Below are 23,964 nucleotides of genomic sequence, written 5' to 3' on the forward strand. Positions count from 1 at the left end.
GCACCACCTAAAATAACCCCAATCAAGGCTCTATAACTACCACCACACGCATATTTTTCAACAGACAGTTAATGAACAAGAGAAGGTCATTTTAGCCTAGCCAACTTGTGAGCAAAACCATTTGCTCAGAAAACTATAGGCCATAAAAATCACAGCAGGCACTGTCTGTATCATATAAAACTGTCCATCTATGGTAATAGAAAGAAGTTTAAAATAAGCGTATTCTTTCAGGCTTCTGACAAAAGAAAGCATCAAGGGGAAAATGTTTAGAGGAGTCTTCCAAGGAGGGCTGGGAAGGAGAGCGCATGGGACACCTTACACCGCTCCCTTCTTAGCTGATCTCCAGGAACCACAGCGATAAACATAATTAAATTATCAGGCAGACAACGACCCAGGGACAACAATTAAAGACGATTTGCAAGCCTACAGCACCTCCTGCAAAAGGCTACTGCAGCAAGTTAGAGGCAAGTTTTACAACATTTCCCAACACATCTCACAGATAAATGTAATAACCAGACGGTTTTAGAAAGCATGGCTTGGAAAATGAAGTTTCCACTGAAACAGAGCTAGTGGCACTGTTTTTCTTGCCAAAAAGGCAATGTTCTGGTGTGTTTTTTTTAATATATAGAAGATAAGTATTACACAGTAGCTGCTGTGTGTTACAATCCAAGTGGGGATGTGGTACAAGACAATCATAATGCATTCAAAGCCACACAAGGCACAACCCCACACATGCAACTCATCTGCAAATCCCAGTACTCACTAGAATTTCACAGCAAAGTCACTAGCACAAGCTGATCATCCTGCAGCAGAAACAAACCCCTTCTCTCCCTCCACCCCAAAGCGAAAAATTATTTCTGAAGCAGACAGGTCGTATACTGAAACAGTCAATCCCACTTTACTGCTGCAGATCTGTGCACAGGAAAGCGTTCCTGCTACCAACATCCAGCTTGGTTTGCAGACAAGTATGACGCTCTAGTGACACAACTCAGCTTTCACCGCAAAAGTTTAGAAGTCACTGCAAACCCTAGATCCAACACTGGTGTGACAGCATCAACGTGAGCCCTGTGTGTATCACCTCTGTGTGACATACAGCAGCATGATGCTGAGCAAAGAATGCAAAACCTACCTGAAACCTTGGGCAAGCAGACAGCTAGCCCACGCTAAAGCTACCTTAAAGGCTACCTTCCCCAGGGCTGCACTCACACCTTCAAGCCACGTCAGAGTGATGCTGAAGTCATAGATGTAATCTGCAAAAACTACATTTAAATATAGCATTAAAACTGGGGCTGGTTTATTAAGCTCATGACTTAAAACCCCACTTCTCATGGTTGTGACTTTGGAGAAGTAAATGAGGCTGTGATTGCACGTTCTACCAAAAGGATGGTGGTGAAGCACCTTCCAGAGGCAGCACGCACTCGGACCAGCTCCTGGCAGTGAGTCCAACCCAACTCATCGTTACCAGACATGAAACTGCCATTTCCTTAGCTGCACAATCTTTTATGAGCTTAAGTCAGTGAAGAAGCTTTTCCCCTGGAGTCCTAGCAGGACGTTAGGTGGCAGACTGCACCTTGCCCTCTGCTAGGAGGTAAGTATCAAAGGGGATGGTCCCGTTTAACCCACCACCCTCCGCTGCGCTGGGTCTGGCAATCCCACAGCAATAACACAAGTTGCTCTTGCAGACTGATCCAGTGGAAACCTCCATCTGCTCCGCTGCTCGCCCTCGGGACACGAGTGCGAGGTCCCACTCGAGGCAGGCAGCAGGACAGTACCTGCCAGCAACTGCAGCTGCGCCCCACTGTGCGAAGCAGCACCCTTCAGCACCCTTCAGCACCCTCCAGCACCTGCACGCCAGCCCAAACCTGGCTCCTTGCTGGTGCTTCTGAAAATCTCCATGGGGCTTTTCCCATGCAAGCCCCACAGCCCCAGCACAAGGTTGAGCTGCTTTCAGCAGCACCAAACCCGGCGCTGGAGCACAAACCCTCTCCGGTTATGACTGTTCTTGCAGACAGAGCTTGCTGGCATGACCGAACGCATGGCTCCCATATGCTTTCCCAATACAAAACCACCAATCCCAGATGTGCAACATGGTTTAGTTAACACTCCTGCTGGAAGCGTAACTCCTGCCATTTGAATGCTTCAAGGCAAACATTGCATGAACATATTTGATTTTCACCTTAAGAAAATACTTTTTTTTTAAAATAACACCAGAGATTTTGGCCATGGCCCATTAGACCTGACAGGCCACCCCCTTAAGGGCAGGGGCTTCATATTGCTCTTCCCATTTGCCTGAGGACAGTTTTCCTCCAGCCAGAGTTAGCATGATTGCAGGAATCCTACTGTATTTTTGCAAAACAAGAAATATTTGAGATCACAGCCCCTGTTGATTTATATGCCCAATTTCTGGTGGGATCAACATCCTCTATGCATCTCAAAAGCCCTAAAGAGACAGCATAACCACTTGGTCCCTAGCAAACTAATTTCTCCACTGACCACATCCTCCATGTATTGTTGTGTCCCTCAAGTGCCCGGGGCTTGTGAAGCAGGATACCAGATGCTGGACCCTCTCTCTGCCCAGGCACTGTGTTTGCAGCAGCATTGTGCTCAGGACAGCATCTTTGGCTAGGGAGGATTTAGGGTGACAAGACCAAGAGAGGCTAGAAATGGCTTGCTTGGGTATTTGGGAGCCAAAGATTAAGGCAGAATTACAAACTTGTAAGAATTAATACAAACAGTTAACCCAGATAATTTCCCCCCCTAATTTAGTTTTAACGTGGCACGAAATCTCCAAGCCAGAACACCGTTGTATTTCAACTCCAGTTTGGGTAAAGCAATTATTTTGTCATTGAGCATGTTAGGAAAGAAAAGGCAGAAGGAGGCAAGTTTGAGCCTCTTTGGTAATGTACAAATTAACACATTTCAGCACCATTTTCAGAAATATAAATTAATGATTTAATTCTGCAACATGTATCCTTGGAAACCAAGCTGTAAGCAGTCGCCCTTGGATATTTCACACAATTCCAATTTTTTTCAATATTCAAATACAACTAATTGCTTGCCCTTTTGAGTGATGGACAGCTTGGGTGAGCAGGGTGCCCAGGGGCTTATTTTACCACCAGATTTGTACAATCCCGCTACACGGGTTGACAACAGCTGCTCTAAATCTCCTGATAGGTATGAACAAGCATTGATGAAGTTCAGTCTGTTTGAACAGCTGCATATGCAAATGTAATTAAGAAGATGTCTACTGCCTTTTGCTCTCCTATCCGTGGCCCCCCCTCACTTCTCCCTCTCCCTTTACTCTGTCTCTTAGTGGGGAGGGATGCCATTTCATAGCTTCAGACTTGAACCCATGCCTGATTTACATCTCACAACCGAGTCCCAAAAATGCCATTCTTCAGCCCCCTCTACCATCATTTGGGGTGTCCTTAAATTTAGGGCTCAGGTACTGAACAGCTGATTATTTTGCAACCTCGATGTCTACCCATCGACACTGTCACTTGAAAAGCAAACCCCTTGTCAGTATATCGCAGCAAAGTAATTTTTCCCCACCTCATTTTACGCTCATCACTTTGTGACTGCCCTTTATCCCTTATTTATACTACGTGTGCTGCACAACCTTAAGTGAACCATTTCACTTGTGTCTCTATCTCCAAAAGTTATCCAGGGAGATACGCTGGGGGTGACCGCAGCCAGAAAAAGGCACGTGGGAAGAGGTGGCACAGGTGCAGAAGACCCAGACAAGTGATCACTGGTTGAATCCACTGAGCCAGAGCTTGGTGGGAGGACGGAGAAGGTTCTAGAGGGTCTCAGTGGCACAGGGTGAACTGTCATTAAACGAAGCAAGCTGGTTAATGAAGCCGGGAGGACTGATGCGCACAGAGCTCCAGGTCTTTCCCTTCAAACTGAATGTTTTCTGGGATAGGTATCCCAAAACTAGGTGGACTGAGCTGCAGCTGCCTGTCCAGTACCAGAAAGGAACCACAGCATCCGCACAACCACACCGCGGAAGGGAAAAAGTGATGTGAGCAGCCACAAGCCCGTCTGATTAACCTCAGCAGGATGGAGGCTCTCCAGCAAACTGAAGAAAGACTAATTAGAACATGAAACTAAATGGTAAACAGGGTAGAAAACAATGGGACTGTACTGAAGGGAAATCAGATCAAACAGAGCTAATCAGGTTAGCCTGATAAAATAATGAATTTTCTAGACAAAGGAAGTGTGATAGATCCCATCCACGCAGACTTCAGTAAAGCATGTGATACAGTGCCATGTGGGAAATTATTAAATGAAAAAGATGGGGATTAGCAGAACTGTAAGGCCAGGAAACTGGTGAAAGGCGAAGCAGCGTTGAAAGAAGGATCAGAATGGATGGAGGTCACCGGCAGAGCTCCTCAAGGAATGGTCAGGAGGCTGATCTTATTAAATATTTTTATTAATGACCTTGGCACAAAAAGTAAGTGTGCTAATGAAATTTGCTGATGACACAAAGTTGGAAAGCAGCATCAGCACAGAGGAAAGCTGGGACAGCATATAGGAAAAGAATGGGTAACTTTGAAGATGAATGGAGGAAGGTTGAAATTCTGTGGGATGAAAGAGGAAGCCACGCACTTGGGACAAACAATGGTTTTTGCTATGAGTTGGAAAGAAAATGAACTCAGGTGGTAAATGTTCAAGAGTGAGAAAGGCCCAAGCAAACAGCTTAAAACAAAACTGACTGAGACACCAACATGCTGTAATTGAAATATTTCCAGCAGCCAGAGAAGTGCTAAAGCCAGTGGGCAAGCCATCATGAGAAGGCTCCGGGGATGCTGCGGTTGGTTCTCATGGTTAAAAAAACAAAAAGCTTAAGTACGAAGAAGTGTAAAAAAGGGCTTATCAGGAAACAGAGAGATTAATTTAGGAGATTAAAATGTACAGACGCTTGTTCAGCCCCACAAAACAAAAGCTGGGAGGGAACACTGAGTGATCTCTCAGACACCCACATTTGGGGGAGTAAAATAAAAAAGGGGAAAGAACTATTCAAGACACCAGAACAAGGGTTGCACGTGGGCAACATGAAGTATCCCTGACAAGCCTAGGCTGGAAATAAGTTTATGACCATTGCAGCCTTCCAATAGGAGTAATGGGGGGGAAAAAACAAGCTTGTTCTCAGAAATTTATCTTGAAGGGATCCTATGACCCAGAAGGCTCTTCCCGTCCTTTCCTGCTAAACACACACAGTGCTGACACCACCAGTAAACGCCCTGCTCCTCACCTGGAAAGAAATTCATAAAGCAACTCCAAACCACCTTTTTTTAAAAAAAACCTGTTTATGACTGCTTAGGTCCACCCTCTTTCATCAGCTGAATCCTTTTCAACATCTCAGCATGAGCAATTTTAAGCCAAATACTTAAGCTGTGAATACAGAATGTGTGAGGAGGAGGGGGCACGGAGAGGCCACGAGCTGGCTAGAGGGTACAAAGGCACTGAGGCAGCGAGGACCAGGCTGCTGGGCACATGCCGCCAGCAAAGGCATCGTCTCAGCACCATGACTGACCTTGTTTCAGTGTATTTGCTGAATCGGAAAGCACCCTTTGGGATGTTTCTTCACACCGTTAGTCATCCCATGAGCTCTTCACCTGCTCCTCGGGGGCTCAGAGCTAACAAAGCCAAGGGAAAGTGTTTCATATTATGGGGTAACAAGATGGCAAGACAACAAATGAACCAGAAGTCTTAGATTAGCAACGTGCTGAAATTACTGGACCAGTTAGTTTGAAAGTTGTTCTATTAACATAATTAATGAAGCCACACTTCCTGCTATGTCTCTAAGTTAATCTGCTTTGAGGCTTCTCTGGTGTCTAATGAGACTTGAGCTCACCCTGTCTTTCCCCCCTCAACGGGGCCCTTAATTGGGTCTCTCTAATGAGGATAGATGCCCAAGTAAGCTTGTAGTAACTTCTTATCTTTGCGACCTCTATCTCAACTAATTTCAGCTTCAATTAGCCAGCAGGTTCAGAAGTCAGTGGGGCAAGGTGGGAGGAAGAGGATGGCCGCACACGCGCAATGGGGCTGCAAACCCATCGGTTCTTCCCAAAAGCAGGCTCACCTCTGGCAGACCTCCGCTTTCCCTGGGTGCAGCTAACCTGTGCTCTCACATGGAAGGAAAATGAGCTGTATGAGAGGAAGAAAACACTTCAGGGAGCTCAGATGAGACCTACAGCACAAGGGAGGATGATGCACAAGGTAGCAAGACTAGTGGAAAGCTAAATCCTGCAGCAAGATCTGTTGGACTCCTGGTATTCCCCAGCAGGCTGGCTGGCAGCAAGCAAGGACTGCAGGAGAAGGGAATGAGGAGACAGAAAAGCCCAGATCAAACTCCACCTTCTGTTCAATCACCGACAGCTGCCCCTCAGCCACCTCCCTGGGCTGCTCTGCTCCTGGCAGGATGGAAGTGTCAGCACATTTAAGGCACCGGTGATCACTGGAGACATCAGCGTTGAGCCCGATTTAACCAGCAGATGCATCACTCTTCTGCTGAAGTTTCTTTTCAAAACTTTCTTGCAGGGGTAACAGCTCAGAACAAACTTTTCAACATGTAATTGCTTAAAATGGAAGAAACTGAAGGAAGGAAAAAAAAAATCAGGAAAATATGTAACTTGCCAGACCAAGAAAACTCATCCCGTAGAAGCACGGACAGGTGACTCAGAGCCAGTGCAGTTGTCAGAGCAGTGCTGGGGAGGAATATCGGTGTAACTTCTCCAAGAGTCAGATTGCAGGAAAGGTTGATTTAATGGCACACTACACCAGCTTCTCCACTCCACTAAGAAAAAAATAAATGGATGGGGACTTGCTCATCTAAACACGCAGCGTACGTCAGAGGAACAAACCTGAGTAACTGCCATCCATAATTTATACAACAAATTAAATCCATGGCAAAAATAACCATAACTTAGAACAGAGCGATCGTAGAATCTGGCAGAAAAAGGCCCCAGCCTGCATGAATCATTATTTTCTAGAGGAAACCTTATATAATCCAAGCTACTCCATTTTAAAACAAATTAAACCTTCCGAAAACTCCAATTAATAGGTTTGGCAAAGCTCTGTCTTCAATTCAGGTATTTTGGCAATTTGCTAAGATTAAAAAAACCTAGCTGGTACCAACTAACTTCACGGTAGTCTACACCCTGCTTTCGGCATCTCCAAAAACCTTCATCAGAAGGCAAAGCGGAGATGAGAGCATCTACCTGGGGCCGGAGGAAGGCGATTAGATTGCAATGCCATCTTGTGGAATAGAGGAAAACGAAAGATGGAAAAAAAATTGCTCAGCCACCACTTTGCAATTGTATATTATTTTACAGGACACAGCTATTGGCCCAGCAGGGTATATTCAGTGGTTGCTTCTCATTGTCCTCATTTATCTGAAAGGTTAGAAGGAGGCACGCAGTGATAACTGCAAAGCCATGGTCTGCTTGTCCCGCGGTGTTTGGAAGGGGATGGATAAGTCCGTCAGAACTAAGAGTTTGCTCTTTTTTGCTTTTTTTACTATAACAAAGTAATAATTTTCTATGCTACTTCCCCAGGAAACCAGTCTTTCTCCTCGGCTATGGGAGAGCCACCAAAAAGAGTGACTTGGGTAGGATCAGGAGTAGGACCACACCAATCCCCCAGATCCCCTCCCCAACTCATGGTCTAGTTTAGCAGGACCCAAAGAACGTTTCTGGCTCCAAGCATCAGCTTGGCTGCAACCACCTCCACATACATCGCATCTGATAATTAGGCTCCCAGCTGTGTCCTGTGTTACTAAAATCCCAGTACCTCACTCAGATGCAAACACTTCAGGATGCTCTTACCACAAAAAAAGCCTGGTTTAACCATCTTCTCTGCAGGGAGCTGCCTACTTACGTCTTCAGGTAAAAAAAAAATAATCTACAAAACTCAAGGATGGGGGGAAAGTTATCAAAAAGCACCATCCAGGTAAGCTAGGTTGTAGCTGTGGACGACAACAGACTTTCTCTTCTGTGATGAGGCCAACTGCAACCCATGGTCAGGGAGAAAGAAACACGGACTCTTTGCAGACTCCTAATACTAAATGCTTGAGCCTGATGATGAACCAAAATAAAACCAACCCACACAGCTGCATATTGCGCTGAGCGTCTGTGTTTCGGGACCCCCGCAAAACCTGCACCCGCTTACTTGAAATGCCCCAAAGCGAGTAACTGTACCCCGAGCCCTTGGAGACCTGACGCAGTGGGACAGCCTGCGCTCGAGCTGCTGAAGCTGGCAGGCTGTTCTCAGGATGGGTACCAAGGACACCAAGGGATGAGCTGATGCTGGAGCCACTCAGAGCAAGAGAGGATTAAAAACCACATGGGAGCTGCGCAGTGAACCCAAACAACAGGGCTGCTGAGAGTTTGACAGCAGCACTCCTTTCAGGGCATTTTCCTTTAAATAATTTTTTTTTCAAAATTGGAAATTCTGAAAATTTTTGGAAAATGTGCTAATTTTTTCCAGTTGGAATTGGAATGGATGGGATCACAGTTAGGCTACCTCTACCCAGGAAAATGAAAAATACTGAAGGAATCCCGAGTATTGCATCATTAAGGTACTGTGGCATTTGCCATATCATCAGGTTCTTCCAGCTCAAGGGTTTATTTGGGGCAAATTTGTTTCTCCCCCTGTGCTGGTTTTGGCTGGGGTAGAGTTAATTTTTTTCACAGTAGCTAGTATGGGGCTGTGTTTTGGAGTTGTGCTGGAAATGGTGTTGATAACACAGGGATATTTTCATCATTGCTGAGCAGTGCTTACACAGAGTCAAGGCCTTTTCTGCTTCTCACCCCACCAGTGAGCAGGCTGGGGGGGCACAAGAAGTTAGGAGGGGACACAGCTGGGACAGCTGACCCCAACTGACCCAAGGGATATTCCATACTGTATGATGTCATACTCAGCAATAAAACTCGGGGGAACGTTGTCCTGGGGGCTGCTGCTCGGGGACTGGCTGGGCATCAGTCAGTTGGTGGTGAGCAATTGTTTTCATTTGCACCATTTGTCTTGGGTTTTATTTCTCTCTGTTATTGTCCTTTTCATCATCATTATTATTATCATTATTATTATTATTATTACCACTACTACTACTGTTATTATTTTTCAATTATTAAACTGTTCTTATCTCAATGCACAAGCTTTCTCACTTTTATCCTTCCAATTCTCTTCCCCCCATCCTGCTGGGGGGGCAGTGAGTGAGCAGCTGGGTGATGCTCAGTTGCTGGCTGGGGTTAAACCACAACAGTCCTTTTTGGTGCCTAACATGGGGCTCAAAGAGTTTGAGATAGTAACAGATCGACCAGAGTGTATTAGAAGGGATTTATATCTGTTAATAGTTGTGGGTCATGATATTGATTCATCTGTTCTCGATGTCAATTTATTTGATCTGTGCCATGCTCTTATTTTTGCTGTCCATGTTAAAAACTGGTGCTGGCTTTTGCAGTTTGCTGTGCTCTGTAGTGACTAGTGATGTTTTGCCTGGGAGATCTGTTGTTAAAACACTGACCTTGAGCTTAATCTGGTATTTGGGCTCAGTACTGAAGCCGTTACTGTACTTCAGGTACCATCTCATGGAGACAATTAACAATTATACTTCTTCCTCTGAGAGGTTTTTTGTGGAGGGAGTACAGAATGGCACCTTTGCTACTGTGATGTTTTCTCCCTCACTACAATGATTTCTCAGTATCTTGAACATCCTTACATAGTTAAAATACTTCTATTGTTATTTCTTAGGAATATTGCTTCAGTTTTGTCTAAGGTTAACATGCAATTTAGGAATATGACCCAGGCTCCACAAGAGTATGGTCATGAGTGGCACGGCATGTGGGAGAGTATGGGCAGGTATCTAGAGAACTTCTCACCTCCAACGGTCTGGAACTTCACTCCCGAACAACTACAGGACACTGATGAAGTGACAGAACGCTTGAAAAAAAAATGCCATGGCTATTCCAAAGAGGCACAACTTGCCACACTGTGCTGGGCCCTGGCCAGCATCTACCAAACACTGCCTGATACTATGCAGCACCCTTGGAGAAGAGAGGGAAAACATACCAACAGGCACTATGGCTAAACCAGACACTATTATCACTCACCCCTATAACTAAAAAGAAACAATGGAAACACAAGTCAGCTCGTTTAGAAACGGAAGAAGCAGCTTCTCCTAAGAGGGAGCAGGAGAAAGAATCAGAAGAGTCAGCCTGTTCTGCAGCACAGCAGTCACAAGAACAGGAGGAGGAAGAGGCTGAAACCATAAATGAGACAGAAATCACCCGATCCCTATCCCTAAGTGAGCTATGAGATATGTGAAAAGATTTTAGCTGTCAACCAGGTGAGCTAATTCTTAGCTGGTTACTCCGATGCTGGGATATTGGGGCCAGTAGTCAGAAATGAGAGGGTAAGGAAGCCCGGCAGCTGGGATCCCTTGCTAAGGATAAGGCCACTGACAAAGGGATTGGAAAAAAGGCAGGAGTCCTCAGTCTTTGGCGGCGACTCCTGTCAAGTGTGAAGGACAGGTATCCCTTCCAGGCAGAATTTGCAAATTCTTGAAGGAAATGGACCAACATTGAGGGAGGTATCCAGCATCTGAGGGAATTAGCCATGTTGGAGGTGATCTATAACAACCTGGATGACAACCAGGCATCCAAAGACCCGGATGAAATCCGGTGCACGTGGTCCATGTGGCAAAAGTGTGTATGAAATGCACCGACACCACATGCTCACACCCTGGCAATAATGAGCTGGACAGACACGAAGGCACCAACTATAGATGAACTGGCCAGACAACTCCGAGAACATGAAGATAATCTCGCTTCCTCCATGTGTGCCTGTGTCTCGGCTGTGGGCAGACTGACCCAAAAAATGTCCGAGCAAGCCGAGAAGGCTAGGTCTTCCTCACACACTCCAACCAAGGCCTCAGCTATTAAGAGTCAGCCTTTTTCTGTTCAAGGCAGAGGGTACCGGTGGTGCACACCACTGTGGTTCTTCCTGCATGACCGGGGGGTGATGTGAGGAAGTGGGATGGTGAACCTACCTGGAGACTAGAAGCTCGGGTACAGGAACTGCAAAGAAAAACAACAGCCAGAAAGCATCCATCCAGGAAAATTACTGCTCCAGTGTCTGTTGGGCAGAGTAGAAGGGCTGATCGTACTTTTGACTCTGATAAAAGGACTTCTGTTCAGTAGTTACAAAAATGGAGTAATGAAGACGCCTACTAGGATCAGAGGGGCCCTGCCGTCAGCTAGGAGGAAGAAAGGGACAACCAGGTTTACTGGACTGTGTGGATTTGATGGCCTGGCACATCAGCCCCACAGGAGCATAAAGCTCTAGCAGACACCAGTGCACAGCATATTCTTAATACCATCAGATTACAAAGGGGCAGAATCCATCTGTATTTCTGCAGTGACGGGAGGATGCCAAGAACTGCCTGTGTTGGAGGCTGAGGTAAGCCTAACTGGGGATGAGTGGCAAAAGCATCCTCTTGTGTCTGGTCCAAAGGCTCCACGTATCCTTGGCGTAGACTACCACAGGACAGGGTACTTCAAAGACCCAAATTGGTACTGGTGGGCTTTCGGTATAGCTGCCTTGAGTACAGAGAAGATTAAACAGCTGTCTAGCTTGCCTGGTCTCTCAGAGGACCCATCTGTGGTGGGGTTGCTGTGGGTTAAAGAACAGCAGATGCCAGTCGCTACCATGACAATGCACCAGCGACACTATCACACCAGTCAAGACTCCCTGGTTCCCACCCATAAGTCGATCCGGTGACTGGAGTGATCAGTAAGACTCACTCACCCTTTAACAGTGCCGTACGGCCAGACCAAAAATCTAACAGAAAGTGGAGACTAACAGTGGACTATCAGGGCCTGAACAAAGTCACCCTGCTGCTGAGTGCTGCCATGCCAGACATGCTAGAACTCCAGTAGGAACTGGAGTCAACGGCCACCAAATAGTATGCATCAATTGATATCACCAGTGCGTTTTTCTCGATCCATCTGGCAGCAGAGTGCAGCCCACAGTTTGCTTTCACATGGAAGGGTAACCACTACACCTGGAATCGACTGCCCCAGGGGTGGAAATGCAGTCCTACCACGTGTCACAGATTGATACAGGCTGCACTGGAACAAGGTGAAGCTCCTGAACACCTGCAGTATATTGATGACATCATTGTGTGGGGCAACACAGCAGAGGAAGTGTTTGAGAAGGGAAGAAGAATAATCCAGATTCTTTTGAAAGCTGGTTTTTCTATAAAAAAAGCAAGGTCAAAGGACCTGCACAGGAAATCCAGCTTTTAGGAATAAAATGGCAAGATGGATGTTGTCATATCCCAATGGATGTGATCAATAAAATAACAGCTATGTCTCCACCAACTAGCAAAAAAGAAACACAAGTTTTCTTAGGTGTCATGAGTTTTTCAAGAATGCATATTCCAGGTTATAGTCTGATCGTAAGCCCTCTCTATTGAGTGAAGTTCCCACTGACTGGAAAAGGGGAAGCATAACACCCATTTTTAAAAAGGCAAAAAGGAAGACCCGGAAAACTACAGGCCAGTCAGTCTCACCTCCATGCCTGGCAAGATCATGGAGCAGATCCTCCTGGAAACTATGCTAAGGCACATGGGAAATAAGGAGGTGATTGGTGACAGCCAACATCGCTTCACTAAGGGCAAATCACGCCTGACAAATTTGGTGGCCCTCTACAATGGGTTACAGCATTGGTGGATAAGGGAAGAGCAGCTGACGTCATCTACCTGGACTTGTGCAAAGCATTTGACGCTGTTCCACATGACATCCTTGTCTCTAAGTTGGAGAGACATGGATTTGACAGATGGACCCCTCGGTGGATAGGGAATTGGCTGGATGGTCGCACTCAAAGAGCTGCAGTCAACAGCTCGATGTCCAAGTGGAGAGCAGTGACGAGTGGTGTTCCTCAGGGGTCACCGGTCTTGGGACCAGTACTGTTTAACATCTTTGTCGGCGACATGGACAGCGGGATCGAGCGCACCCTCAGCAAGTTTGCCGACAACACCAAGCTGTGCGGTGCGGTCGACACGCTGGAGGGAAGGGATGCCATCCAGAGGGACCTTGACAGGCTTGAGAGGTGGGCCCGCACAAACCTCAGGAAGGTCAACAAGGCCAAGTGCAAGGTCCTGCACATGGGTCGGGGCAATCCCAAGAACAAATACAGGCTGGGCTACGAGTGAACTGAGAGCAGCCCTGAGGAGAAGGACCTAGGGGTGTTGGTTGATGAGAAGCTCCACATGACCTGCTAGTGTGTGCTCACAGCCCAGAAAGCCAACCGTATCCCGGGCTGCATCAAAAGAAGCATGACCAGCAGGTCGAGGGAGGGAACATGACACGTAAGGACATTTAGGAAGGGATGCAACATCAAATGGGCTTGTGATCAAGGGGTGGACTTGACTATTGATGCCATTGCACAGGTTATCCATGAACGTCAAACATGTGCCATAATCAAACAAGCCAAGCGGCTAAAGCCTTTTTGGTATAGAGGATGATGGCTGAAGCATCAGTATGGGGAAGCCTGGCAGATTGATGACATCACACTACCAAGAACCCACCACTGCAAGCACCATGTGCTTACAATGGTGGAAGCAATTACTGGATGGTTGGAAACATACCCTGTGACCCATGCCACTGGCCGGAACACTATCTTGGGCCTTGAAAAGCAAGTTTTATGGCAACACAGCACCCCTGAAAGAATCAAATCAGACAACGGGAGTCATTTCCAAAACAACTCATAGACACCTGGGCCAAGGAGAATGTCATTGACTGGGTGTATCACATCTCCTACCATGCATCAGCCTCCAGGAAAATTGAACAACACAATGGACTGTTAAAAACTACACTGAGAGCAATGGGTGCTGGGACATTCAAGCATTGGGATACACATTTAGAAGAAGCCACCTGGCTAGTTAACACTAGAGGATCTGCCAGTCTGCACTGTGGAAGGAGTCAAGATCCCCGTAGTACATACAAGGAACTTGTTGGGAGAAACAGTCCGGGTTGTTCCTTCCTCAGGAAAGGGTAAACTTGTTCATGGGATTGTTTTTGCTCAAGGACCTAGGTGCACTTGGTGGGTATTGCAGAAGTATGGAGGAGTCCAATGTGTACCTCAAGCTGATTTAATCCTGGGTGAAAATACTCCATGATTTCAGTTACATGTTATGGGAATTACTATAGCAGGAACCCCTTGTTGCTAGCCAGGCTAGGAGCAAGGGGAGGAGTTCATTGCAAATGTTAATCCCTATAACCTGGCCCAAAGAGACCAAGGGTGGAGATTGTACTGGATCTACCTTTAAATTGCTATAACCTATAATTTGAGTTGCATGTTATAGGAATTACTACAGCAGGAACCACCTGACCCAACGGAAGACAAGCCTTGCAAGAAGCAGTGTAAGCACAGCAACGACCTGACCAGAGCTGGCTTTGGGGCGCAGTAATTCCGTGGAACACACCGCCTCTCCTGTCCTGAGTGACCACCATAACAGAAGTCATGGACTAAATGAACTCAGTGGACATTTTGTGGACATTTTACAGACATTTCACAGGGTTGGTCCATAGACTAAGGAAATGGTATCTGTGTATTATATCAAAGGATGGGAAGAGGGGTGGCAGTTAATGAGGATGTACTGGATAGTGTGGGACCTGAGCATGACATAAATGGTATGGAAGAAGGCGTGGAGAATGTGCTGGTTTTGGCTGGGGTAGAGTTAATTTTCTTCACAGTAGCTAGTATGGGGCTGTGTTTTGGAGTTGTGCTCGAAATGGTGTTGATAACACAGGGATATTTTCATCATTGCTGAGCAGTGCTTACACAGAGTCAAGGCCTTTTCTGCTTCTCACCCCACCAGTGAGCAGGCTGGAGGGGGCACAAGAAGTTAGGAGGGGACACAGCTGGGGCAGCTGACCCCAACTGACCCAAGGGATATTCCAGACCATATGATGTCATACTCAGCAATAAAACTCAGGGGAAGGTTGGCCTGGGGGCTGCTGCTCGGGGACTGGCTGGGCATCGGTCAGTTGGTGGTGAGCAATTGTTTTCATTTGCACCACTTGTCTTTCTTGGATTTTATTTCTCTCTCTTTGTTATTTTGCTTTTCATTACAATTTTATTATTATTATATTTCAATTATTAAGCTGTTCTTGTCTCAACACATGAGTTTTCTCACTTTTACCCTTCCAATTCTCTTCCCCCCACCCTGCTGGTGAGGGGAGTGAGCAAGCAGCTGTGTGCTGCTCAGTTGCCAGCTAGGGTTAAACCATGACACCCTGCCCAGCATCTCACCCTTAATTATACTGTCATTTCTTTACTTATTTTTAAATGGAGTTCTTAAGAGGACATTCTGAGGGTTAAAGCTTCTAATAAAAAAGTTAGCGAGAAATGGTTAATGAGTGTTACTCTGCACAACCCTCCCCCAAAGGTATGCAAACTGGGAGAGAGTGGGGACAAACAAACCCCAGAGAACCAGGGGTAAACCTGAAAAGTTAGGATTGTGTGCACAGGCATTCCTGTAGCAAATTTGGTAAAGGCAGCCTAATGTGATTAATGATTTGCATGTACATTTTGGTGAAAGCTCAACGCAAATTTCTGAAATCTAAGAAATATATATGTCCTAACATGCCTCCTAAATGCCCAGCATACGCTGAAAAGAAATAAAACAATGCCAAGCAGCGTGCAAACATTTGCCTGCAGATGACTGATGATTTTCAACAATAATTTCATAAATGCGGCAGACTTGAGCATATCCCACGACTATTCTTCCGCTGCAATCCCTGGGAGTTCCCACTGACACCAGTGTGGGGCTGCCTGGGGCCACCAAGGGAGATGGGCTCCAACCGGGGCAGCCTTCATTGGGCAGAAGCAAGGGATGGGATTGTCAACAGCTCTTGAGTCAGCAAGAGAAATGGCATTGGAAAATAAGCTGCAAATGAAACAACACACCCGAAACAACCTGAAAGTTTCTGCCAGGATTGAGTACAGCCAGAGGTGCAGACACTGCTCTCTGCAATGCTTCTGCACCCAGCAACGCTTGTGCAGAGCAGGTAGCACCGAGGGCCAGACGGCCATGGCATAAATCACACCGGTCGCTGGAGACAACTTCCAAAGCTTGAAACGATGTTTGCATGAGAACAAGATGTTGAAATATTGATTAAAGTTGGATTTCATCAGCAATACTTTGATTTTATTATTATACTGGCTGCTAACAAAGACACACCCATTAATGCGTTACATTCTTGCTTGTAAAAGGGTGATTATTCCACTATTCACGCCAGGCTGCTCCGCTTGTATCCACAGCCAGTGGCTCCAGTACAGGCACTCATCAGAAAAATAAAAAGACATCATGATTTCAAAAATGAGGCAAAAACACGGAAACAGGCACATGCTGGAATAGTGCAGAGACTGGGTCCAAGCAAATGTCTGCATCCCAGGGAAGGAAGGGGTGGGCAAGGGGGAAGACTGAGCTCTTCACCCCAGTTTAAATCCAAAGTAACATGCCGAAACCAAAGAGTTACTCATTTTATCAATCTAAATGAAATGTTGGAGGGGGAAAAAAAAGCACTTTGAAAAAATTACCTAGCAGGTGCCAGTTTTCCCGCTGCTTGGCTTTGTTCAAGGAATAATCGTACGTTCACGGAGAGTTTTTCTGATCTTATTCTGCTAGTTAATTTTCAGTGCCAGGGATAAGGGTGGAAAAGGGATGGGAAGAATGCCATTAAAGCCTGTGTCTTCCAGCATTATTGTTCTAAAACTCATGCTTAGGCAGAATAAAACAGCTATCTGAGGCAATATAGTGTTTACATATGCCCAAATTGTTATGCAAACACAGGAAGACCTATTGGAGCAGAGGGAACAGGCACCGAGAGGCAGCACTTCTCACCACCCCTTGCAGAAAAATGTTTTTCAATGTGGAAAGGGTGAGAGAGGTCACCCCCAAGGAATCCAGCCCAGGATCCTCCCAGCCTTCGCCTCTCCCATCCTCCTCCTCCTCTCAAATTCCCCAGCGCAGCCAGCACGGGTTTCAGAGTTAAAGAGACAGGCTCATTATCCAGCAACATTGTCTGGGGGCTGCATTCGCATGAGGAACCTAAAAAGCGGGGAGAAAGGAGGGAGAAGCTGTCCTGTATGGAATGGGATTCACTGCCTGCCCTGTGCAGGCATTTCATGTTACGCTTCTCTGTAGGCTTGCAGAAAATGAAGCCACAGAAATTAAGGGGAGACTTCAAAGAGCACACAGGAGTACTCGGCATCATTCAAGTGCAATTATTTTTAGATTAAATCCATCTTGTGTCAACATTAAATACCTAAACTAAAAAAAAAAGTCATGAACTCCAGAGTCACACCTTTAACTCTATCTGTAGTTGGTACAAGAGAAATCGTAGACAAATGTCTGACGAGTCAACTTTAACCTCCAGAAGAAGCCAGATTTTCACCAACCTACATCAACCAAGCTTTCAAAAAGTTATCGCTGATGGAGAGCTAAATCAAACCCTGAAATATATCCTTAGTGCTTGAAAAATGTCTCATTGCCAGTCTGAGCTCCATCACTTTTGCTGCTAGATCACTCTACAGAATAAAAGCTCCCCACCAGCCAGAAACCTCCTCTCCACCCAGATACGTGACCAAGTCACCTCTCAACTTCTCTTTACTAAACTACATACACCAAATTTCATTAACTTCTGGCTATAAGTCAAATTTCTACAGAGCATATATTATTGTTAGCATTTTGAGTCCTCTAGGGTGCCGAAAACAAATCACACACACCAAAAGCGGAGATGCTATTTCTAGAAGAGTCTCACTACCACCACCTCCCCATGGACATCCTCCCCCAGTCACCCCTCAGTGTCAGTCATCCTCCCAAGATAAAGACATTTGCTGCCATCACCCACAGCATCCTCCTAAAGTCATTGCTATCAAAAACCCCAGCTCTTCATCCTATAGAGGAAACCCGCATTCACTCTCTTGAGATGTATAACCTTCCTTTGGCGATATGAAAAGAGTACAATTCAGCTTTAGCAGCCTGCACGTAGCTTGAAGACTCACCAGCAAGGATTTCGTGTCTGGCAGGCTGTGAATGCCACTTGGTTGAGAACACATTCCTGCAGGACACCACCAGAAATGTCCCTGCGGCATCACTCCCCGCTGTGACCAGTTTGTGAGAGCTGGTAGCCAGCAAGTTTTTTAAACCTAATTAACACGTACCAAACTGATTTCATACAGTTCTACAATTTCCAATCAGAATATTGTGCAATGCTGGAGTCAAATGGCTTAAGGAAGTTAACTATATCAACACACAGCATGCGCAGTGAGTCAAACCTGCAACAGCAGCTAAGGTCACTCTTGAGTTTGGAGAGGTGGGGGTTTTTAGCTTTTAAAAAAAGCTATCCTTGGGAGGAGCACATTGCACACAGCTTCTGAGTGCTAGACTAGTTTCTCATCATTTAATAACAGGATTGTGCTCAAGCCATTTCCTACCACAGGACGTTGATTTCTTATCCACCAACTTCACATGCCGCGTCTGGTTGCGAAGCTTGTCATCTGTGTTTTCAACCAGGTTAGTGAGGTCATCGATGATCTCTGGGGAAAGAGAAACATGAGCATTAATCTCCAAGCCCCACAGCATCACTGCTCAACATGCACGCTCATGCTGGAGGCTCCAAAATGGAAACCAGCTGCACCCTTTTATTTTCCAGTATGACAGACCAGTGATCCACATGCACTGAAAGGTCCAAATCCTGGGAAGTACTACACAAGAGACTTTGAATTCAGATTCAGTGCACTCCTCCACTGCAAGAGTGAAGGAAAAAAATACAGCCTGAAACAGCAGGATCAGTCTAGGTAGCCATGAAGTATAAGATGATGGCAGCCACCATGCACTAGCCAAAGTAAGAGAATTAATGTATATGCTATAGGAAATCTGAAATTTCAGTCCCTGGAACAGAGAATCTCAACACTTGGCCATTACATAGTCATTAAAACACATCCAGAATCACCATCTTCATTAAGTGCTTCTGAGAGCATTTGGTGCGGTCCCAACCAAGCGACCACGGAGGATACAGTCAAAGTTCCGCCTTGGTTCAATTACCGAGATGTACGGCTGGCAGTTCTGCTTGCAGCCCAGACGATCCTCTGGGAAAAGGAAAGTGAGCAAAATTTCTCCTACATCTATTTTTAATAGAGGGGAAAGGAAAATTTGAAGCCAGCCCACCTTCAACCTCATGCAACTGATGACTTTAATTTTGTCATGGAAATCAGACCAGGTACAAGGCCTACACCAAGAGTGGTTGATGGGTTGGGGCTTTTTAACACTGAAAATTAAAAGGCACATTCAGACACCGAATTTCCTTCTCGCTGACTGTTATGCTCTAATTTTCTTGAAATACACAGCCAGTGCTTCTTGCTGGGTGTATGAATACATCGCGTTTGAGTGGCTTTCTACTCTGCAGGTAGGAACGGCTTTTTTTTGTGCATGATAAACCAGGAGGAGGACACCAGCCAAAACCTGAATGCTATTGCAAAGCATCTTGCTCTGGTTACACTTCTAGCACTTTCCCCACTATTGATCACTGTCTTAATAAATCTAGCCTGCCTTTTGAGATCAGGTCGGGGACAGAGCCGTGCCAGCTGGCGGCTGCTGTGCTCTCAACTCATTTGTACTCTGGCAGATCCTAGCACTGCATCTCTGCACTGCAGCGCTTCTGAAACATCCAGGTTTAATAGACTGTAAGCAAAAGCAGAAGTTAGAGCACACACTGTTCAGTTAGCAAAATATACAATATACCATTCATTTTTAGGCATCATAACCCTGTATTCTTTCAAACAAGAGAATTCCCAAGTATCTCTACTAGAAACAAGGGGATGACACTAAAAGAGCGCATTCCTTGTACTTCCAAAAATTCCCTGTGACACTAGAATAAAACCTTGAGCTTGCAAGGTGGTGCTAATATGTGACATTAGTTCTTGCAGCTTCTCAAGAACACCTGTACACCTCTGCTGGCCATCACTTTTATACCAGCGCTTGAAAGGGAACAGTTTCCTCTAAAATTCACCTTCCTGCAGCAAAAGATGTAAACTATGCAGGGTGCCTATGTCCTCAAATCTTACCAAGTAACAAGCATTGCTCTAGATACAGAGATAAAACCAGTCTGATTATACATACAGATACAGAAAACAAATATAAAATAATCAAAGTTCTGAAGACACAAAGGAAATTTTCAAAGGCATATATAGCACGGAGGTTTTACTCTCCTGGAGAGCTGGGAGATTTAAGCATCATCCTTCTAATGCATGCTTTTTAAGTCTGCCCCACAAGCACTCTACCATCTCCAGCAAATCCCTATGTAAAATGATATCAGCATCTCAAAAATCTTGTACTTTGAAAATATACATCTTTCTTAAAACATGAGCTCCTGATTCATGTCCTGCAGCCTAAACCATCTAAGTATTCACATGAAGGGAGGGCAGAGGGCAAACATGAACTGCTTCTCTGTCTGTGCAGCCTCCATTTTATCCTATATATCTAAACCATTCACCACTCCTGTGGTTAAGGAGCATCGCCCCACTGCTCTATTCCAGACACAAACTCTCTGTATTTGTGAAGTTGTTTACAATACTCAAGATTTTACTGTTCATCCTACACCAAAACACATTTTCCCAAGCGATGGCAGGTTCTTTATTTGAACTTCAAGATTTGTTCAGTTTGTAGTTCAGATATTAATTCTCCTCCCCCTCCCACCCAACTTTCCCAGGTCTAACATCTGCAAAGCCAACAACATTTTGGGGAAACTTTATCTGTCTTGTGTGATTCAGCACACAGGAAAACCAGCACAATGCTGCCTGCAAAGGCAGGCTTTCTCATGTTTGCCTCTAAATGAAAAAAAGTGCCGAAAGTTCCCATCGTTGTCAAGGACAAAGTGATAAGCATGCTTGGGAAATAAGAGACCTTCCTTTGCCAACACTGACCAGACCCTCCTTGAAAAACATCCTGGTGAACAAGCTGTAGCTAAATGAGAACAAATGCAAGCAGGAAAATTTTCTGTCATCATTTCAAAGCCCAAGGCATTGCAATTGGGATTATGTCTAGAGCCTCTGCTTTCCCATCCCCCTGCACAAGCCATTCCCCTCTCAGTCCAACCAGCAGGAGCCATTTCTGAACCAGAGAACTGAACTGTACAGCTTAGGAAAAGCGTTTCTCCATATCCATATGTCTGTTGATACGGCCAGGTTGCAGGGGAGCAGGCCACTTCACCGAGCACATAGCTCAAAGCTCAAAAAGCAACCAGTCCTTTGTTGTAACGTGCAGTTAAGACCAGAAATGTTGGGGTGCTCATGGCACAACCAGGAGGTCCGAGCAGTGTCTTCCCCTCCGCAGCTGTGCTGGGGTTGGCGTGGGGAGAAAGCACAGGGAGGTTCTTACCCCATCACCAGCTGAATCAGGATTCCAGCCCAGCAGGTTCCCCAGACCACCGTGCGCTTGCAACCACCAACACCCTGCAGAGAAACATCCACCCCTCTTCCTCCACCAGCACGCTGTCGTGGTGACACTGAGGTTCAGAGCAGCTCTTGACCTTCATGTACATTAAAGAATTTCTCCCCCACTCTAATGCAAAGGAAACACAACGGAAATACATGCTGCATAAGGCAGAACTGAAAACTAGTAATTAATTTCTAAGGTAGGCAGAGCTGCTGCCAGAAAAAACTAACTCCACGGCTAAGAAAGCCTTTAGAGCACTGACAATCCTACGTTAGCTCTCAGTAGGCTCCCGAGGACCACATCTTCTGACAGATGACCCACCTGCAACCCCCTTTGCCCTTCAAGCTGGCTATTATATTCAGGATGAGAAATTTTCTATCACCTCCCATTTACCTGACTAGCCAAAGAGTAAGTTTAAAAAAAAACGGAGAGAAACCTGAAAAAGGGGAAGGAGCAAGGTTCCCCCCTTGGGAGGGAGCAGACGGGGAAACGCAGGCTGCTGAAGGGCTGCCAGTGACCTTACAAAGGACATTTCTGTAACATTGCACTGCAAACCACATTTAAACCGGTAACGCAAATTTAGCCAAGGTCTTCTTTCAGTGAAGGAGTATCTTGAGGCAGAAGATAAAACCTACCACACAACCCTAGTATCAAAATCTGAGTAATTTAAGCCCAGCTGAAGTAGGAGAAGTTTGAAGGCTGCTCATCTGTTGGAGATGAGCTCGGACAGGACCTCCTGTATCAGCAGGGACTTCTGCTTGAAAACTGGCGTCGCAGCCCTGCTCGTCCCTGCACGTGTGTCCCTTCGCTAGGGTCGCAGCCATCAGCCAGGGAGGTACATTGGCTTTTGAGCTCACCAGCAGCCAAGGCAGCCAAACGCGCCAGCACAAAAGTGGCAGGTTTCTATAAGAAGGCAGAGGCAGGTGCACGGGCATTACCAATTCTCCTCACCTCGTCCCTGCGAGGCTGCAGCAGTGAAACACAAACCCATCTCTACGAATTTTGATGCTTTTCCTGGTGATCAAAGCTATAACATTTGGGCTGGAGCCCTCAAAAGGGCAGGATTTCTTCAGAAGCCTGGTATATATCAGACAGCAAAAATAAGGGTGGGCTCTACAGATTTCAGATCAACATATATACAACCTTAAACCAGGACAAAAGTCATGGAAGGTCTTAATTTTGTGGACACAAGCCCATCTTCAGTCCTGCCCTTGCTCCTCCAGCTATGGGATCAGCAACGGAGAGGGCACAGGCAGCCCTTCAGGGCATTGGGATGAATTGCACGCAGGGGATTTAAAAGCAAAGAAAATGCGCAATGTAGAAACAGCAAAGTAAGCAGATGACAGGAGAAAATGTAGGTTGATATATTCCAAAATCTTTGACTTTTTTTTGTTAAAAAGCCCACAGCAGCGGTTCTTGATCTTAGGCAACGTGTTTTGGAGCAATGCAGAGCAGCCAGGCTGAGCGCGGATCCAGGCTGGAAGAGTTGGAAGAAGCATCCCTGTGGAAGAGGCGGGAGAGGCTGGAAACAGCAGCTGTACAATCAGTCAGCCTCTCCCGTTCCAACATTATTTCTGCCTCCTGGGGAGGAGAGAGGTGTTTACTGGAGAAAGCGTGAGCAAAGTGACGAAAAGTTCCTTCTGTTTATTTTTTAAAAAAACAAACACCAAACTGATTTTGGTTTTAATATTTTGCATTAATCTTAAAACATATTTTTGGCCATATAAACAAATACAAAAATCATTTAATCAGATCTGAACTTGTTGCTGCATCAGCTATCACAGCCAGAAAATTAAATCTTCTAAGCTGCAGCTGAACACAAAGCGCTTAAAAAAAATTGCTCATTGAATCGCTTCACTGGTCACAGCAAGCTGAAGCACTATCAATGCCTACAGTCAACTTTTAAAAGATCAAGAATCCATTGATTGTCCCAGATCAACAGAAGACTTACAGAGATATGAGAACGTAAGTGTTAAATATTCCTTTTCAAAGTTTTGTTGAAATGGAAAATGAAAAGTGAAGCAACTGGTCTGAACCCTGGATCACAAGCACTTTCCACTTTGCTCTATCATGCTTGGCTTTGCAATCTCAAATGATATCTTAAAGGTTGAGAAAGATGATCTTTAGAATAACTCTGAATTAAATGGTTGCATTGTAAGTCACACTAGCATCACATTTTGCTGCTACAGATTTCTGGGGTCCATCCCTTTCCACGTGTGTGCGTTCAGAAGGACTGTGCTAAAAGTGACTACCAGAATGTAAAAACCTTTCCTGAAATTGCAGTGGAACAACAACCTCACAGCAGCGGTAAGGGTGTATTTATAATACATCTTTCAAATCACATCTGCTAATAGCTAGAAAAATAAAGATTTATGCAAAGGACATGAATAGAAGACAGATGATAAAAAATTGAGCAGAAGAAATTATATGTAATCCTAGGAATTTCTCAGAAAAAA

At 45.5% G+C, this 23,964-nt stretch overlaps 1 protein-coding gene across 1 annotated transcript in view; it reads right to left on the reverse strand.

Moving 5' to 3' along the window:
- Positions 1 to 23,964, reverse strand: part of STX8 (syntaxin 8) — a 112,725-nt gene that overhangs the window by 27,118 nt on the left and 61,643 nt on the right. The window contains exon 7 of the mRNA XM_075044863.1: positions 18,511 to 18,612. Within this exon, the coding sequence (XP_074900964.1) occupies positions 18,511 to 18,612 (102 nt within the window). The remainder of the gene's footprint in view (positions 1 to 18,510; positions 18,613 to 23,964) is intronic.

Source organism: Buteo buteo, chromosome 13 (genome assembly GCF_964188355.1).
Source record: "Buteo buteo chromosome 13, bButBut1.hap1.1, whole genome shotgun sequence".
Taxonomy (NCBI): Eukaryota; Metazoa; Chordata; class Aves; order Accipitriformes; family Accipitridae; genus Buteo; species Buteo buteo.